Source organism: Hipposideros armiger, unplaced genomic scaffold (assembly GCF_001890085.2).
Source record: "Hipposideros armiger isolate ML-2016 unplaced genomic scaffold, ASM189008v1 scaffold_431, whole genome shotgun sequence".
Taxonomy (NCBI): domain Eukaryota; kingdom Metazoa; phylum Chordata; class Mammalia; order Chiroptera; family Hipposideridae; genus Hipposideros; species Hipposideros armiger.
In genome coordinates, this window is record NW_017731781.1 from 971618 (window position 1) to 990671 (window position 19054).

The window sequence follows — 19054 nt, forward strand, 5'->3', positions numbered from 1 at the left end:
TGTGTCTTTTGTAATTTTTAATTTTATTTAACTTATATTGGCAAACTTATCCCACTTTGATATATCTGATACCACTGGACCTCTCTGATCACTCTTGATCTTTGACCCTGCTGTCACTTCTGACCCATGACTGTCCTCCAGTCTTCACTTTCCAAAGCTTTCTCGCTTCTGACTCTCCTGACTTCTTTGGCTTGGCCTCCCCCCAGGTTTGTGAATGGGGCAGGTTACTTTGCTGCTGTGGCAGATGCCATCCTGCAAGCTCAAGAGGAGATTTTCATCACAGACTGGTGGTAAGTGGGGGGAAAGAAGCCCGAGAAAGAAAGGGTGGAATCGGGCCTACAGCAGATCAGCTTATAGGTCAGAGGAGGGAGTGGAAGGAAAGGAGTGGCTGGTTGTCTGGGGCTTAGCTTACCTTCCTCACCTCTGGCCCTGAATCCTAGGTTGAGTCCTGAGATTTACCTGAAGCGTCCGGCACATTCAGATGAGTGGAGACTGGACATTATCCTCAAGAAGAAGGCGGTGAGGAGAGTGGTCAGGCTGAAGGGGAGGTGTGGCAGGGTTGTCTATGGGTGGAGGTTGGTTAGAAGGGACTGCAGCATGGGGTAAGATAAGGAATCTGAGGCTTTGGGGGAGGAAACATGCCCATCCTGGCTCAGTGTCCGGCAAACATTACCTCCTCCTCTTCCCTAAGGAGAAGTGACACCTCCCTCTTCATGTTCTTCCCCTACCTGGTATAGACCTCCCTTTCAATACCCATTGCACTTTATTGTATTACCTTGGGGTGTATGTGTCTTTGTCTCACTGGATTGATTAATATCATGAGTTCTAGTACAAGGTATAGTGTCTGCCATTTTGAAGGCATCCATAGACATTGATGGATAGGAGGAAAGATGTGGGTGATGGAGAATGGATGGGTAAATAGATGGATAGATGATGGAAAGGGAGATAGATGAAAGGATATGAAGTTGGAAAGGTGGATCAAAAGGAGGGTAGGTGGGTAGATGGATGAGTGATAGATGGTATATAAGGGGATGAGTAAATGGTTGGGAAGGTGGAAGGATAGGTAATGATAAGTAGGTGGGTAGACGTGTGGATGGATGAATAGGTGAGCAGATTGCTCACCCATTGCTAAGTGTGCTGCAAGCATCAAAGCAGCGTGTGACTGGCAGAGCATGAAAGATCTTCAAGCTGGGTGGAGGGATATCCAGGAATCCCGAGCATGGGGAAGGATTTGGGAGGGTGGAAAGGGGCCATCCTGAAAGAGACATTAGGTCTGATACCCTACTTACCACCAGGAGGAGGGTGTCCGTGTGTCTGTACTGCTGTTTAAGGAAGTGGAGTTGGCCTTGGGCATCAACAGTGGCTATAGCAAGAGGGCTCTGATGCTGCTGCACCCCAACATAAAGGTGACTTATACCTCAGAGACCCCCTCCCACACTACAGCCCTCCTCACCACACGTCCCCATTTTCTCAACTCTCCCCTTCCTTAAACATCTCATCTTTCCATCCTCCCTCCCAACACTGCCTCTGCCTTTCTCTCACCTAAGCCCTCCCCTCTCATACCCGCTTCAATTCCTCCATACCCGCTCCAGGTGATGCGCCATCCAGACCAGGTGACATTGTGGGCCCATCATGAGAAGCTCCTGGTGGTGGACCAAGTAGTGGCCTTCTTGGGGGGGTTGGACCTCGCCTATGGCCGCTGGGATGACCTGCACTACAGACTGACTGACCTTGGGGACTCCTCTGAATCAGCTGCCCCACAGGTAATCCCCCAAGGCCTTCCTGAGCTCCCCCAAACTCAGCTAATCTAAATCCACACCCCTTCCCAGCTCCAGCCTTCCCCTCCAATCATTCCAAGCATTGCCTACATTCAGAGTTCCTCAGACTTCCTGGGACCCCAAGAACCCACTTTGAAGATACAATGACCCGGTCTCTTCCCCATTTCTACTAAGCCCTCCACCCCCCAGTTTCTTTTGGGAAGTGCAGGTGAAGGGATGGGTTGGGGAATCAGAGTCTCTCTGTTTCATTCTTACTCTCTGTGTCTCTGTCTTTCTGTCTCACACTCTTTCAGTGTTCCTATCTTCTCTTTGGCCCGGGCTCTGTATGGTGCCCATGACCTCTCCTTGCCCATGGCTTGGGTGTGTTCCTCTCACAGCCTCCCACCCCGTGCTCAGACTCTCCAGCCACCCCAGACTTGCCTCACAACCAACTCTTCTGGCTGGGCAAAGACTACAGCAATCTTATCACTAAGGACTGGGTGCAGCTGGACCGGCCTTTTGAGGGTGAGGGTTCCCTCAAAGTCCCCAAGAGCTGGGAGCAGGGGCAGAAGTTGAGGCTGGGACTGAGAATGGGACGAGCTGGGTCAAGGATAATGCAGCCTTTCCTCTGGTCAGCCTCCTCCCTGCCCCAAGTATCTCTAAGAGACCATCCCTGACCTCTCTCCTGACTCTCCTGGGACCCCCAGATTTCATTGACAGGGAGACCACACCTCGGATGCCATGGCGGGATGTGGGGGTGGTTGTCCACGGCCCACCTGCCCGGGACCTGGCTCGGCACTTCATCCAGCGCTGGAACCTCACCAAGGTGCTCACTCCCTCCTATGGAGAGTGGAGGTTGAGAGGGAGCCAGGGGCAGCTTGCCACCTCCCACTGACTCTGCCATCCCTCCACCTCAGACTATCAAGGCCAAGTACAAGACACCCATGTACCCTTACCTGCTGCCCAAGTCCACCAGCACCTCAAACAGGCTCCCCTTCACACTCCCAGGGGGGCAGTGTGCCACCGTGCAGGTGAGGGCCTGACTTCAGCTTGCTCCTTCCCTACACTCTCCTTGACCTGAGAGCACCCCCAGACTTCTCCTGTCCTGGGGTCAGGAGCCACATCATATTTGCCATCCCCTCAGGTCTTGCGGTCAGTGGACCGCTGGTCAGCGGGGACTTCGGAGAATTCCATCCTCAATGCCTACCTGCACACCATCAAGGAGAGCCAGCACTTTCTCTACATTGAGGTCTGACTGGGGGGAGGAGGAGAGAGAATAGAGGGAGTGTCCCCGGAGAGAGCCTTAGGATGTCAGCAGGATCAGTGTTTTGGGTTGGCATAGCTGGGCCTGGAGAAAAGCTGAAGCCTGGGGCCCAGGCCTGGAGCCTGAAGGTGGGGATGGTGACTGGGAGCTGAGGGCAGGGGCAGTGGCCTGGCGGCTGATGTCTCTCTTTGGTCCCTGCCCCAGAATCAGTTCTTCATTAGCTGCTCAGATGGACGGACGGTTCTGAACAAGGTGGGCGATGAGATTGTGGACAGAATCCTGAAGGCCCACAAGTAAGGTGGACAGGCAGGAAGGTGGGGATTATGGGCATGCTTTAAACCCAACTGGAGGGGTGGGACTTTGGAGAGAGGTCACAACTCTGACTCTACCTCCTTCCCAGGCAAGATCAGTGCTTCCGAGTCTATGTGCTTCTGCCCCTGCTCCCTGGTTTTGAGGGTGACATCTCCACAGGTGGTGGTAACTCCATCCAGGCCATTCTGCACTTCACTTACAGGTGACCTTCTGTGGGGTTTCCATGGCCCCATCCCAACCATGCTTCCATCCTGACTCTATCCTGAGCCCTTCCTGCTGGACTTTTGAGGTCCACCTCTCTCCTGAAAACCCGCATCCCCTTCTCCAGGCTTCGTTTCCCTCACCCATTCTTTTCCCTCAGGACCCTGTGTCGCGGGGAATATTCAATCCTACATCGCCTCAAAGCAGCCAGTGAGTGCTGAGGACCAGGGGTTCAAGCCCTGGACCCCTGGGGAAGGGGAGATTGGGGACTTGGACCTGGGTGGAGGAATGGAGGCTATCATTCCTGTATGCTTCTGGGGCTACTGCCCTGATACCACAGGTGGTCTTTCACTGCAGAGAGAAGTATATAGATTGGGCTCTAAAGGGCTTCTGAAGTGAGGAGGTGGATGGGACAGGGCTCCATCTGCACATGGAGGGCACTTCTCACCTCACTCCCTGCTCTCCCTATCTCTTACTCATAGTGGGGACCGCGTGGCGGGACTATATATCCATCTGTGGACTCCGCACCCATGGAGAGCTGGGCGGGCACCCAGTCTCAGAGCTTATCTATATCCACAGCAAGATGCTCATTGCAGATGACCGGATAGTCATCATTGGTCAGTGCTGGATCTTGGTCCCTGGGCAGCAGGAGGGGTGGGGAGCAGTGGAGCAGGGCCCAGCCAGGGACAATGGGATGAAGGGAGGAGACAGAGACTGCTGTGGAAGCCCAACTGGGGATGGAAGCCAAAGAAGGTGTGTTGCCCACTGGCAGGTGTTCTGTAGAGGTGATGGGTTAGAGGGCACCCCCCTGGGCTCAGGCAGACACAGTGTATTCTGCACCCACCCTAGGCTCTGCGAACATCAATGACCGGAGCCTGCTGGGGAGGCGGGACAGTGAGCTGGCTGTGCTCATTGAGGACACGGAGATGGAACCATCCCTCATGGATGGTGTAGAATATCAGGCGGGCAGGTTTGCCTTGAGTTTGCGGAAGCACTGCTTCAGGTAGAGCTGGGGTGGGTGCTATAAGGTGTGGCTGGGAGGTGGAGGGGGGGGTCTGCCTTTTAAGCAGGTGGGAGGATTGCTTATACATATTGCTGGATTTCGCAATAGACAGACTAATCCAGTTTGGGGTACCAGCAAAGTCGGAACACCAAAAAAATGAGGAAAAAAAACCAACTTAAAATAATTTGGTATTTTTTTTTAGAGCACCAAAGTAGTTGCTAGAGACAAATGAAGGCTCTGTTGGACACTATCTTACTGTTTAGCACTGCATCCATTTTGAATAACCTGGGTAGGCACAACATAACTTCCCTGGTATTTGGGTTTTCTAAGGACCTTTATCTGGCCCTGCTGGGACCCTTTTCTCCCATAGCGTGGTTCTTGGGGCTGATTCCCGGCCAGACCTGGATCTCCGAGACCCTGTCTGTGATGACTTCTTCCAGTTGTGGCAAGACACAGCTGAGAGCAACGCCAACATCTATGAGCAGGTCGGTGCTGAGAGGGACGGGCCAGGGGGCAATTCATGGATTATCCTGATCAGGGTGGGGTGGAGAGAAGCCCCACCACACAGCCATTCTCAGAAGAGGCATGAGGGTCTGAGGGCATACCATGGGATTCAGTGGCTCAGGGTCAATGTGGGGGGAGATGATGTGGGGATGGAGGTGCCCAGCTCAGTTAGGCTTGGGCTCTTGGCAAAGTGTCCCCAAGCTTTATTGTCTTCCATGGCCCCCCACCCACAGATCTTCCGCTGCTTGCCGTCCAACGCCACACGTTCCCTGAGGGCACTCCGGGAGTATGTGGCAGTGGAGCCCCTAGCCATGGTCAGCCCTCCCTTGGCCCGGTCTGAGCTCACCCAGGTCCAGGGCCACCTGGTCCACTTCCCCCTCAAGTTCCTGGAGGATGAGTCCTTGCTGCCCCCTCTGAGTAGCAAAGAGGGCGTGATGCCCCTAGAAGTGTGGACATAGCTGTGGCTCCAGCCAGAACACGTCACCAGCCGCTGGGCTCCACTGAGTCTGGCCCCCTGATCCTGAGGACTGAGGGCAGTGCCCTGTGCCTTTGAGACCTGGGGGAGGCAGCATCTCTGAAGGGGACAAGAGAAGTCACAGAGGACCCTTTCCTGAGAAGCAGCCAAAAAGGACACTACCGGCCCTGGACTGGGGAGGCAGGAGGAGGTCCCAGAGACGTTCATCCTCCCTGCTGCCCAGTTCAAACCACTGCTACAGAGGAGAAGCAAAGCTTCTGCCAGGACACCTGGAGCAAGCCTTCCCATCTCTCCTCTCCTCCTCCTGCCCCAGGGCCTCTCCCAGCCCACTGCTGCCAAGGTGGAGGGAAGGATGAAGCCAGCCCTGGCTTCAGCCCCCACAGTGGGGAAGGGTGGGGGGTGCACACTAACTCCCCTCCCCCCAGCCTGCTGACAGACACTAACTTTGTATCAGTTCAATAAGCATTTCATAAATAAAAGCATAGAAAAAAATCTGTGCCTCTTCCTCAGGGGAACCGAGTACTTGCTTCAGCCACCACTTCCTGCCTACACATAGTACCAGGCCCCTTCACCTCGCCACCCCATTCCTTTCTTTTTTCCTGCTGTCTCCAACTACGCTGTAATTGTCTGTGGCTTCTGGAGCTTAGTCACCTAGCTGCGAGGAGGAGGTGTTCACCCAGTGCTTGCTGCCTAGGCATAAGGAACGGCAGGGCCAAACCAGGAGACCTGGAGAACAATGGAGCTGAGGGAGGGACACAGAGAGGGGCCTGGAGGGGCTGCCTCCTGTTCCTTAAGTGACAGCACTGGGAGAGGCTCAGGGAAGCCCCTTTGGGAGTGGTTAAAGGTATAGGCTTAAGATCAGAAGAACTGGGCCCAAATCCTGGACTTGTCACTTATTACCTAGGTACTTTCTCAAGTCATATTGCTTCTGGGCCTCGATCCTAGCGGAAATGGGAGTAATACACAACTGGCTTGCTGTAAAGATTCAGTCCTTGACTTAAATACTTATTGAGCGCCTGCTATTGGCCAGAAATTGTGGTAGACTCACAGAAGTGAGTACAATAAGACCCCACCCTCGTGGGGCATTTAGGCACACATGTCCTGGAGCGTCACTGTCCAATATAGTAGTCGCTAGCTAGATTTTGCCATTTACATTTAAATTAATTAAAATCAAATAATTAAAAATTTAGGGCCAGCCGAGTGGCGTGTTGGTTAGGAGCTGGCTTGGGATGCCAGCTCTGAGCAGCAGGGCCCTGGTTCGGATCCCACTTGGGGGCCAGTGACGCTGCGCCCTCTACAGCTAAGATGGTGAACAACAGCTCAACCTGGAGCTGGGCTGCCGTGGGTCGCTGGCAACGGCATAGGCTGCAGCCTCTGCTGCAGTGGGCTGCCATAAGCTACCGTGCGGGGTTGGTAACCAGCCTGAGCGGCTGGCAGCCGGTATGAGCTGGCAAGAGCCGCCGTGAGCGGCTGTCCAGAGGCTGGCCACCGATCTGCCTCACCTGGGAAGAGCACGGTGATAATACCAACATGGGCCAGTGAAGCGACGTCCTCCACAGCTAGACTGAAGAACAAAACGACAGCAACTTGTCTGTTCCCCTTCCCCCGATTCCCCAACGCTGTTCCCCTCCCCCAATTCCCCAATAAAAAATCTAAAAAAAAAAAAAATTTCGTTCCCCATTTGCACTAGCCACATTTCAAATGTTCACTTGTTGGTAGTGGCTAGCATATTGGACAAAGCAGGTATAGACCATTTCCATTATTGCACAAAGTTCTATTGGATGGTGCTGCTCTGACGGAAAGAACAGAGAAAATAAATGGTACAGCCTATGAAAACGTATAGCACACAGCAGCTTGCAAAGGGCTACCTCCTGTGGCGGTGGAGAAAAAGGGATAACAGAAGGGTATACAGAGAGACCTCTTCAAGTGAATCTGTGACTTATTAAGCTTAGTGATGGATATATGAACTTTTATATATATATATATACATATATATATATATATATTCATATCTTTTCATATATCTGAAACATTTTGCAATTAGAAAAAAGTTTAGCACCGGTCCTGGCTCTTGCCCTTAATTCCCCCAGCCTCACTCCACAGTTTCAGAATTGACCACAGGAATGGGAGTAGAGTGAGGAGTTTAGGAAGCCTTCCTAGAAGAGGGATATGCTGGTGAAGGATGATGTGCAGAGGATGCTGTTGCCTTGCTCCCATCCTTTCGAGTCCAGCCCTCCGTGCTTCTGCTCTGAAGAAGCCACTTCCAAACATGAAATCACCCCTCCCACATTTAGCGGTCCCCTGGTACTAATTGGTACTCTGCTAATTAGTCTCATTGTCAGCACTAAGTGCCTCTTTCCCTAGGGGACCATTACCTCATTAACTGTAGAGTGGGGTGGAGGTAGTGGCTGGCTGAGCCAGGGGCTCGGTGGGCTCCTGCTTCACAATGTCTATTGGTCTATGCTCCCCACCCCACATTAGTCCTGGAGTTTCCTTATTGGAGGGCACAGCAGTGCAGGGAAAAGAGCAGTGGGCTTGGAATTGGAAGAGTTGACTCTAGACCCAGGACGAAGAGAATGAATCCAGCCTCCTAAAGTTGGTGGGAGACCTTGAGGGCGACTGGGCTTGTGCAAAATGTTCATTCATTCCCCAGGAGTCCTACAATTTGTATTATTTTTAATATACTCACTTTTCTTCATGCTTGATCCAGGGCTTCTTCCACCTCATTGTCTTTCTTTAAGTTTTTATTATGGACACACACACACACACACACACACACANGAGAGAGAGAGAGAGAGAGAAAAGGATAATGATCCCTCATGTATCCACACATCCATACTCCCCTTTAATAATTATCAGCATGGGATCAATCTTGTTTTTCTACCCTCCCCACCCCCCTGATTAAACTGCCTCTTGAGGTTTGGAGGTTTATCCTGCTCCTGTGATCTTAATTTGCTCATTCATCAATTCAATATCTCTTTATTAAACACTGTTTTATGAATCAGGCATTATTAGTAAGTGTATTAAGGAACTAGTACATACATAGTGCTTTACATACCTAATGTTATTTTATCCTACCCTCCCTGTTATTATCTTTATTTTACAGATGATACAATTGAGGCTTAGAGAGATTTAATGACTTTTCCAAAGCACTAACTTCAAATTCTATGTTTTTTTTCCCCTACGATCCCATGGTCTTGACCTTGAATTACTATATACCACAGTATCTACCCAGACAATAGAGGTCTTCATTCACTTATGTGTTACTGAACCTCTCATGGTTGCCAGGCCCTGTGCCGAACATAACTGCATAATTTCTGCCTTTAAGGAGATTTAATAGGCATTTACAACTCAAAGCGTTAAATGTTACCATGGGTTTATGCCAGGCAAAAACAGAAGAGCCAAACTCAGTCTTAATGAGTCAAGAAAGGCTTCATGGTTAGCTCAGTTGGTTAGAGGGCAGTGCTCATAACACCAAGGTTGCCGGTTCGATTCCTACATGGGCCACTGAGATTGCATCCTCCATAACTAGACTGAAACAACTACTTGACTTGGAGCAGACAGGTCCTGGAAAAAACACACTGTTTCCTAATTAAAAAGAAAGAAAAAGAAAGAAAGAGAACGAAAGAGACAGGCTTCATGGAAGAGGTGATTTAGACATGTAGGACAAAGCAAAGGACAGTGAGAGTGGGCATAGTTAAGACTATTCCAGGGAGAAGAAACAGAAAGAGCAAAGGCTGGAGGAAGGTCTGCTGAATTCTGAGAACTGAGTAGAGGATTTCAGTATGGCTAGAATATGTGGGTTTGGATGATGGAATGTTGAAAAACAAGGCAGGAGAAGCAGGTAGAATCTTGAAGGCTTTGATGCTGTACTTTAGACTAACTCAAAAGACAGTAGGGAGCCAGTGAAGAGTCTTAAATAGGAGAAAGACATCAGATTTGAGTTTTAGAAAAATCACTCTGGGTATGGAGAATTGATTTAAGGGGGTCGGGCAGGGAGACCAAGAAGGAAACTGATAAGAGTAATGGAGGTGAGTTGGGATTGTGCCTTGGACAAGGACAACGGCAAGGTATTGTAAATAGGAGAGCAGGGAAGCAAGACTGAGTGAACGGTGCATCTGAAAGTGCTAAGGAGGAGGGTCCAGAAAGGAGGGTGTTAGCTCCTCTCCAAGGACTTTTTATCCAAACTCTCCTAAATAACGTTTACATTAAGGCTGGTGGTGGGCTGTTTCAGAGATAATATTGTTGCTGGAAGTGATTTTGGGGGCCAGCCTTTTCCAACACGGAAATGCTCAGAGAAGCAAAGCAACTTGCTCAAGGTGACACAGCATGTCAGTGGCGGAACACGACTCCTTGTTCTTTTCATAGCATTACTCAGCCTCCAGTGAAGCTAATGGCTGGGAGTGCTGTGCCAACATGACTAGACCTAGGGTGACTTAGGCAAGATTTGAAGGTGTTGGCCAGATTCCTCCTCCTCTCTTCCGTCTCTCCCTGCCACCACTTCCCCCACACGGTGGTCCAGTGATCAGTCAAGGAATAACTGTTGAAACAGTTCCTTTGTGCAGAACAAGAGATGCAGGGATTAAGGTCTGCGGTAAGAGTCCCTATCCTGAGATCTGAGATCCCCTCCTCAACATTCCACTCGCCACTCCAGCTCTGGAAGGGGATAAAGGGTTTTCTTGAGGCAGTGAGCCCCACCCCCTCCACTTCCCGACTCCCAAGTGGTATCTTCAGCCAAGTTCTCACTGAGAGGCTCCTCCCTCACCGGCTCCAATGTTGCCATGGCAATTAGGTGGGTGGACAGCCCATCCTATCTAGAGGCCACCTAACCCTCGCGTGGGGAGTTACCATAACAACTCCCTCTGGTAATAGAGGGGGCTGGGTCCCGCCCCCTTCCCCCGCAAATAGAGAGGTGGGTGGCTTGATTGGCAGCTGGGCACACGAAGTGGAGGGAAAGAGAAGGAAAGGCGTCAAAGGAGAGCTAAGAAGGAAATGGGGGAGGGAAAAGAGCAAAAAATAGGGAAAGGGAAGTAAATGTGTGTGCGCACGCGCGGGAGCTGGTGGGCGCACTCCGCGGCCGCCTCGGCCGCCGCCCACTTCTTTCACGCCCGGCTCGCGCGGTCGCTCAGTCCTCGCGCGCGCCTTTCGCTATCTCTCCTGCGCCTGCGCGCAGGTGTCGGTGCCTGGGGGTGGGGGGAACCCGGCGCGCTCGCGTCACATTCTCTCGTCCGCCCTCCCGGCGCTCGGCCACACCGCGCTTGCGCAGGAGAGTCGGGAGGCTCGGGTTGCAGGCTCCCGGACGATAGATAGCTCCTGTCAGCCTGTGGGTCGGTCCTCCCGCCGGCCCTCCCCATCTCCGTTCCCTGGGGGAGGCGCGGTGGAGTCCGCCCCCAGGATCCCCCAATGGGGGAGAAGCGGCGACGGCGGCAGCGGAATAACCGAGCAGGAGCGTGAGCGGCCCCAGGCCCCCATTCCCTGCGGAGGCCATGGGCGACCCAGCCCCCGCCCGCAGCCTGGACGACATCGACCTGTCTGCCCTGCGGGTGAGCGCGCCGCCCCTCAGCTTCGCCCTGGTTCCTATCCCTGCCGCAGGGGAGCGGGTAGCTGCAAGCCCCATGTGCTCCTCAGGCGCCCCCTCCGCCAGCTCAGTCCCCCTCGGCGACCCTCGCCCCTTTCCTGGGCATCCGCCGCTGCGGTGCCCCTGCCCTTCGCTCCCCTTCTTTCTCCACTTGCTGCAGATTCTGGGAGCCAGTTCAGCTCCCACCCTGTGGTGCCCCGCCCCCACACTATCTGCCACCTCCACCTTTGCTCAGGTTCCGGACCCCCTGCCTCCAAGGTGTTTGAGGGTCAACCCTCTGGTTCCCCTAAACGTAAGCCCCCATCACCTGCAGAATCTTTACTGTGGTGCCCCTCCCTGGCCGCCCACCTCCTCTTGGGCCTCTTTTCACCCTTGCCTTACTTACGTCTTCTTCCTCCCCCTCCTCTTTCTGGGCTTCTCGAATTTTGACTTTGCAACTGCCTTGACAGCCTCCCCCTCATCATCCTTCCTCCTCCTCGCCCACCCCCGAATTGCATCTCTCCCTGGTCGGCATTTCAGCCTCCCATCTCCACCCCACACCTCCGACCGTGTTCAGCTCTCCCTATCCCTTCTCTCGTGTTTCAAGTGCAGCAGTCCAGACCCAGGCATTTCCGGTCTCAGGGTCCCTGAATATTACATTACCAACTCTGCGGTAGTGTGGAGCTGGGAGGAAAGACAAGTGCACTGGGGGAAGACGGGAAGCTTTTATTCACTTCAGAAACTCTAGCATGGGCTGAGAAGAGGATGTTTATCTGTGTGTACACTCAGAAAACACATGCTGCATGTGGTCAATCCGGAGGTTTGGAAAGCCTGCTGGAGGGAGGAGGAGATAATGGAGCTCTCTCAAGGGAGAGGCTAATTAGAAAACGGATGAGAGGAAACTAAGTAGCAGGAATTTCTTCGAAATACCTATTCATTGTTCTTCCTGGGGCGCTTGCACGCCCTCATTTGGGAGCTTTCAGCAGCATTTATGTGCTTTTCTTGAGCAAGGAGCTCTGACTTAAGGGGCAACTTAGTGATTTCACGGTAAATACTGCAGACTATCACCCTGGTGGTGTTTTTGTCCTGTGGCCTTTGGGTTTTCTCAACTGGCCAAGGTGTGAGGTGAGCAGGATTTCCCCTCGCTTGGTTAGCTTCTCTGGAGGCCCTGTTTAAATTGTCTTCTGTCTTTAGAGTTAGCCAGGGAATATGGCCAGTATCGTGAAAAGGCGGTCAGCCACACAGGTGCCCCGGATATGCCTGGAGGGGAGAGGGGAATTGAAGAGAACAGAGTCATGTTGTTAATTGGGTTTCTCTAGGTGACACAGTTTTTCTTGCCATTCAGGTCATAATTTGTCTGGTGCAATGTTGGGCTAGGAGACCCGACTTGCTGGAGATAAAGTGATAAATTGCTGAGCGGGGAGACTGAGCATTGAATTTCTGTGTGTGTGTGTGTGTGTGTGTGTGTGTGTGTGTGTGTGTGTGTGTGTGTGTGTAGAGAAGGCCTGAAGACTTTAGAAGGGAGATTATTAAGGTCAGTTAAAACCTTGATTCACAAGTTAAAAACTATCAATAGTTGGGGCATAAAATGGTAATCCAGGCATCCCTTGATGTGCTCTCTAGGATGAACCCCCATCTTCCCTTCCCACCTGGGTTGTTGATTAACTCATGCTACAGGGTCTGTGGCTGTGATGATTGAAATAGAACAAAAAAATGGGTGGGTCCAAACCATGACCTTTGGCTTAAACCTTGTGGGGCTCTGCTTGGGCTTCTCTTTTCCTTTATCCTCTCTCTTCTGGTAGTTTGGCGTGGACCCTAAGCTTGGGATTTTCAGCAATTCTGCAAATACCCTCTGACCTTGGATGTGGCATTTCCCTTCTGGACTTCTCTGCTTGAAGCAATGTTAGCCTTCTTCCTCAGTTGCCTCCGGCCTTATTCTCCTCTCTCACCCTCAAGAGATCCGGCTGACATGCTCCCAGTGCTTCTGTCTTTCCTGCCTCGAACTTCCTAAGAAAGCATCCCCCTCCCCTCACTGCCACCCAAGTACTCTAAGGGCTTGAGGGAGATCTGTGCTTCATTTGAAATGGGGCTAGAGAGGGCCTGCTTCTCCCTTGCGGCTGACCTTTTCTCAGTGCCTGTCCCCTCTACCTCAGAGAGCTGCTGGGGCAGTGTGGAGCAGCTAGCTCAGTCATCTCTTGTTCTGTTCCTGTCTGTTTTTCAATGAGAAACTGGTAACCTGAAAAATTAACGGCAAAACATGTTTCCCTTTACATCATGTTGTGTTGGGGGCCTGGGCAGGGGGATGGGAGAGGAACATATTCAGCATTTATTAGCTGGCCTTGAAGAGCCTAAGTTGTCTTTCTCTTGTTTCAAGATAAGGCTTGATTTTCAACTGGTGATGAGAGTAATAGTCTGATATTAGGGAAGATTGAATTGCACCAATCTCTTAGCCATGTGTGGGAAGGCCAGGTGAACCTGCCACTTTGTGACCACAAGCACACTTGACCTCTTTGAGGCTCTGTTTCTCCATCGACACAGTAGCATGAGGTTGTATTCCTGAGTTCAAGTCCTGGCTTTCTCACTGTATAAACTTGGCCTTGCTCCTCCTCCTCCCCTTACTTGCTACAGAGAGCCTTAACCTCTCTAAGGCTGTTTTCTCATCTGCGTAAGGATGGTAATAGTATTGAACTGAGAGTTACTGAGGATGCTAAGTACTTAGTTCAGTTCCTGGTATGTAGTGACCATACGCTAGTCCTTACTGTTGTTAATTGTTATCAAATGACAATCAGAGAAGCCTTCCAGGACAACTATATCTAAAATAGCACTCCCTTCCCTGCTTTATTTTCATATAAAATTTTATATAGCATTCCCTTAGTCAGCTTTATTTTACTTCATAGTATTTATTACCAGCTGACATATATATATATATATATTTTTTTTCTTCAACTTAACTAAAGTGTAAGATCAGTGAAACTATGATTTCGACTGTTTTGTTCATTTTTGCATCTCCAGTGCTTATTTACACTTAGCAGGGGCTCAGATGCTTGTTGAGTAAATGCATGCAATAACAAGTGAAAGCTCTTGGCGCAGTGCTTGCTTAGAGAAAACATTCAATAACTGTCATGCTTGTTAGGCTTCTTTTTGCCCCTCTTTTATAGACACACACTTAAAAAAATATATTTTCTGAGTTGTTTTGGAGCCAGACCTTGTCTGGTGGTAGACAGAGTTCTGGAAGCCTCCATCTGAGTGATGCCCTTGAAGTAAAGCTAGGATCATCCAAGAGAAAATTTGGGCCTCTTGTTTCAAACATTCTCTGTGTCTAAACTTGATTATATTCCAAAAGAATCTTCTGACTTGGAACTCTTGGCTTCTCACAAAGTACAAGTATCAGTGGAAGTTGACAGGACAAAGAGGGAACATACCCCAGGCTGACCTCTTTCCTTTTGCATCACTCTTTTTGGTCAACCCATTTCATAAATCAAACAGCTTCTCTTTACTGGCCAACCAGTTGGACGTTTTAGACTGCAGTGTCCTTGAAACTATGGAGCTATGCTCAGTGTTGCTGTATTGAAATAATAGCATGGAGTGCAGTCAGGAAGAATATGTTGCTAGGTGGTAGTGCTGACAGAGATGTTCTTTTTTCAGTGATTTTGTGTTGTGTCTGTTCTTTAGAGAAGTCTATTTCCCTTCCTTCTCTCTTCATGAGGCTGTGGAGCCAGCACCACTTGGAAAGCTGGCAGTTCTGGGCATGCATTTCTAGGCTGCTGAGCAACGTGGGACTGCTGCTGTGTTCTGATGTGCTAGCTGTCCAAATGTTGATGACAGATGTCTCAGGCAGGGGAATGGGAAGACTGACCTCTTACAGCAGAAGTAGTGGCATTAAGTAGTGACATTTTTCTTAGAGAGCTGCAAATGGGGAATGGGCTGTTTTGGAGTGAAGTGAAATGCTGCTTTAGCAAAATGATGGAAGGAAGATTCCCCAAATGAGGGAAGAGACACCACCACCCTTTATGCTGTGGGATATAACAGATTGCCATCGCCCTTAGTGATACACAGAGGGGAGGGTCTTTGGAAAAGTGAGGTTTTGACATTTAAGATAACAATAAGAGGGTTAGTAAGAGAGCCAGCTGGTCCACCCCTTCATGCTTGCCCCAGGAGCTCAGTTGACACTATGCTGTATAGAATTCTGATTTCAGACTTGGCCTCCTCCATTCCTTTCAAGTTTGAACTGTATGCCTGAGACAGTGTAACTCACGCAAGCTGGCATATGTAAAGTGTCCTCACTTGTCATCTTGGGGACAAGATGACAGGAAGTGTGCAACTGTTCTTTATAAATTTGCACTCTGGCATGGGTCTGTAAATAAGGAATGCAGTAACCTCTCAACCCAGAAACATAAAACAATTTTGGGACTGGAGAGCATCTCCAGAAGCCATCTGAGAGTCTGTCTGACTAATCTTTCTGTCTCCAGATAAAGTTGTTCCAGAGAAAGTAAATAATGTCCTGTCCTGCACCAGCCAGTCACGAGCATTGTCAGTCTGCTGTATTGTGAATCAGGTTCTAGATACTATGAGAAGGATGTAGTATTGTGCTCAGTACCATACTACGCTATTTAATCAGAGCTCTGGGAGCATTCACCTAAGAGCTGCCTTTGCAAGTTCAGGCTCCCCTTTTCTGAACGGTTACTGCTTTACTCAGTGTCTTAGAACCCTCGAGGTCAAGACGTTTTTGGTAAATCTGATTGCCATGAATTATACTCATTTTTTGTTACCCTGTGGTCAGTCATCTTGAAATCTGATATCTAGTCTTTTCCCTGTCCCAGCACCCACTTTACACTCCTAAGTCCCTAGTCTTTTCTTTCCTAAGCTGAAGAAATAGAACAAAAAGTAATCAGGTTATTAATAAGTCAACTCTCAAAGCATTTCGCGAATGCCCATACAACATAGAAAGATACAAGTCTTTCTTACTTAGTGGAAGACTTGGACCCTGTTCACAGCCCACATGCATTGTCTCCTTTCTCCTGTTCTTCCTGCTATTCTCCCAACCAACAAGCCCTTGACTCGAGTCTGGGATTCTCCCATCTACAGGAAGCTCCTCCAGAAGGTAATTGAAAAGATACTTCAGGTTCTTTATAAGGGTAGGGAATGGTAGAGGGAGGAGAGAAGAAAGGAATGGAATTGTGGTGACTCAAGGAGCCCCTGGAGTTATGTTCAGTGGCCGTGCAGCCTGAAGATGTACTTCCTAACTGTGGGAAGGATTTCTTATTCTTTTTGAGGAAAGATCTAGAATTAGGCACAGAGGGCACAGTGATGAACAAAACAGCTATTGTTTTCCTACAGTGTAGTAGTGTAGTGGGAGAGACAATAAAAAATCAGGGCTGGCCCAGTGGCGTATTGATTAGGAGTTGGCTTGGGACGCCAGCTCTGAGCAGTAGGGCCCTGGTTCAGATCCCACATGAGGGCCAGTGACACTGCGCCCTCTACAACTAAGATGGTGAACAACAGTTCGACCTGGAGCTGGGCTGCCGTGAGTCGCGGGCGATGGTGTAGGCTGCAGTGGGGCTGGCTGGCAGCGGGTGTGAGCTTTTGTGAACTGCCGTGAGCTGCCATGAGCGGCCGTCCAGTGGCTGGCGAGCGACTGCCTCACCCGGGAAGAGCGCAATGATAATACCAACATGGGCCAGTGAAGGAACGTCCTCCACAACTAGACTGAAGAACAAAACGACAGCAACTTGTCTGTTCCCCTTCCCTGTTTCCCCAACACTGTTCCCCTCCCCCAATTCCCCAATAAAATCTTTAAAAAATAAAAAATCATATATGTATTATATATATGTATATATGTATATATTGCAAGCCATGATAAGGACTAGCAGAAAGCTTGAGTATGCCATGAGAGCATATAACAATTGTTTTTAATTATTACAAAACAAATATTTGGTTGGTTGATTGATTGAGAAGTAAATTACGTATCAGAAAACCAAGCTGGCAGTTCCACAGAAAGAGTAAATAGAGGTGAACCAGCAGGTAGAGTTTGGTGGTGACCAGAATTGGGAGACCCTGGAATGGGCTATTCTTAAGACAGAGCATTTGGTAAAAAACCTAAGGTCTTGAGGCCTGAGGATGGGGTGGAAACTCCAGATTTAAATTTCCAAAAGGATTTCATCTGAGCCTTCCTGTGGGAGGAAAAAAAGTTTGTTTATCTGTTTCAAAGGGTAAGGGGATGTGTATATGGAAAGGGCATATGACCCTCATTTTTATTTAGTGGGGGAGAGTCTCTGAGTATGGGATCTGTGGACTCACATGTTGCCCTGTCGAGGGTGGGTGAATGTGCTTGTCTGGAGAGGACGTGTGAGGGAGAAGGGTGTATCACTAGGTATTTTATCTTTTAATAAAATGTATATATCTAGAGTCTACAACATGATGTTTTAATATACACAGTGAAATGGTTACCGTAGTCAAGCTAATTAACATGTCCATCTCCTCATGTGTTACCTTTGTGTGTGTATCACTAGATGTTATTAGCCTGAGTGGTGGCTAGGGTTGGAAGGTAGGTAAGTCTCACAGAAATAAGCACAAGTATGCTCAGCCTTGGGCTTAGCTGATGTGGTCTGTGGGAAGTGGGATTTTCCTAACATTAGATAATGTATATAAATAGATGAGACTTCCAATTTACATTGTGTACAAATAAAGGATGAGTGGGGTATGTAGGGGGAGTGTTACTGATTTTGCACATTTCAAATAAAACAGGGTTGGGGAAGCCAAACTTGGGCTTCTTGGAGGAGCCAAACTTCAGAAGCAGCTTAAATGTCAGGAGGGTGGCAGAGTAGAAGACAGTGGGATGGGCTGTGAGAAGTATTTGGTGCACAGCCTGTGGGAGGAACCTTAGTGGCTGGAGTGAGATGAATGGAGGATGTGGACTGCCTAAGACAAATGGTGATGGTTGGTAAAGGAGGAGGCAAGCAGACCTTTGACAGAGGTTGTAGTTAGGACCTCAGACTCACCTGGGAAGTGCATGTCCCCATAGCAGGAGAATCTTACAGGGCCACAAGTGACAGGTGAAGTAATCTGTAATCACAACCAGGAACCCCCTCCAACTCAAGTCTGTGACTAAGTCCGTGCATGTGGCAAGGAATGGACCCTTGCCTTGCCTCCTTAAAGCCGCTGCCATTAGTTTGTTTTCTGAAGGAGAATGGGGAATTTCTCACAACCTCTCCCACCAGGAACCATTTGAGATGTGATCTGAAGGGCTTGGAGTGCTGAATTGCTCCTGGAACCACAAGTTTGGAAGAGTTTTTCTATGAACAGCGGTCCTTGCAGGAGTTTTTCTGTGAACAGATTGAGGATCAGTAGGGCTGAGTGAAGAAAATTCCACTTCCTTTAAGGGTTACCTCAACTTCTGCTTTTTCCATGAAGCCTCCCCAGACTATGCCAGTTCTCACTGTTCTTGTCCTCCACCTTTCCACAGACCTTACAATTTAGCATTTGGTTATATATTGCCTTGTATTGAATAATATTTTACAGTTTTGTTTTCTCTATCACTTCCTTACATATAGAGACTGACCATGATCCATATTTCCCATTGATTCCTCACAGTGCCTACCAAAATACTGAGCACATTTAGGGATTGAGTAATTACTTTCTTGGTAAGAAATATGGATCTAAATAGTCCTGTGACTTGTCGTTTCCTACTAGACTCAATCCACAAGCAACAAAGCATGCTTTGTATACAAGTTCTGACGATTAAGTTCACGAACTTGTTGCAAAGCTATTGTTAACCTTTTTTTGATATCAGAAGGATTATTTATAATGAATTTGTACTAACTGGACAGTTAACCAAGTTTACTATTTGGAAGTGCTGAAAAGGCTGCATGAAAAAGTTAGATGACCTGAACTTGTCGCCAACAATTCATGGCTCTTGCATCACAACAATGCACCAGCTCACACGGCACTGTCTGTGAGGGAGTTTTTAGCCAGTAAACAAATA

General features: G+C 49.4%; 2 protein-coding genes across 12 annotated transcripts in view; both read left to right on the plus strand.

Moving 5' to 3' along the window:
• PLD2 (phospholipase D2) overlaps positions 1 to 6002 on the plus strand; it is an 18188-nt gene extending 12186 nt beyond the window's left edge. For all 4 annotated transcript variants that reach the window (XM_019665042.1, XM_019665041.1, XM_019665040.1 and 1 more), the window contains 15 exons: positions 207 to 290; positions 441 to 519; positions 1296 to 1406; positions 1593 to 1763; positions 2156 to 2282; positions 2465 to 2583; positions 2675 to 2788; positions 2902 to 3006; positions 3226 to 3314; positions 3422 to 3535; positions 3695 to 3744; positions 4017 to 4151; positions 4384 to 4537; positions 4908 to 5022; positions 5275 to 6002. In XM_019665042.1, the coding sequence (XP_019520587.1) occupies positions 207 to 290; positions 441 to 519; positions 1296 to 1406; positions 1593 to 1763; positions 2156 to 2282; positions 2465 to 2583; positions 2675 to 2788; positions 2902 to 3006; positions 3226 to 3314; positions 3422 to 3535; positions 3695 to 3744; positions 4017 to 4151; positions 4384 to 4537; positions 4908 to 5022; positions 5275 to 5499 (1792 nt within the window). In that variant the 3' untranslated portion in view covers positions 5500 to 6002. The remainder of the gene's footprint in view (positions 1 to 206; positions 291 to 440; positions 520 to 1295; positions 1407 to 1592; positions 1764 to 2155; positions 2283 to 2464; positions 2584 to 2674; positions 2789 to 2901; positions 3007 to 3225; positions 3315 to 3421; positions 3536 to 3694; positions 3745 to 4016; positions 4152 to 4383; positions 4538 to 4907; positions 5023 to 5274) is intronic.
• Positions 6003 to 10726: 4724 nt separating this feature from the next.
• The window catches only part of MINK1 (misshapen like kinase 1), a 52499-nt gene continuing 44171 nt past the window's right edge, over positions 10727 to 19054 (plus strand). For 6 of the 8 annotated variants that reach the window (XM_019664871.1, XM_019664872.1, XM_019664874.1 and 3 more), the window contains exon 1: positions 10727 to 11059. In XM_019664871.1, coding sequence (XP_019520416.1) covers positions 11003 to 11059 — 57 coding nt within the window. In that variant the 5' untranslated portion in view covers positions 10727 to 11002. The remainder of the gene's footprint in view (positions 11060 to 19054) is intronic. The other 2 variants (XM_019664878.1, XM_019664879.1) reach the window with 1 other exon arrangement.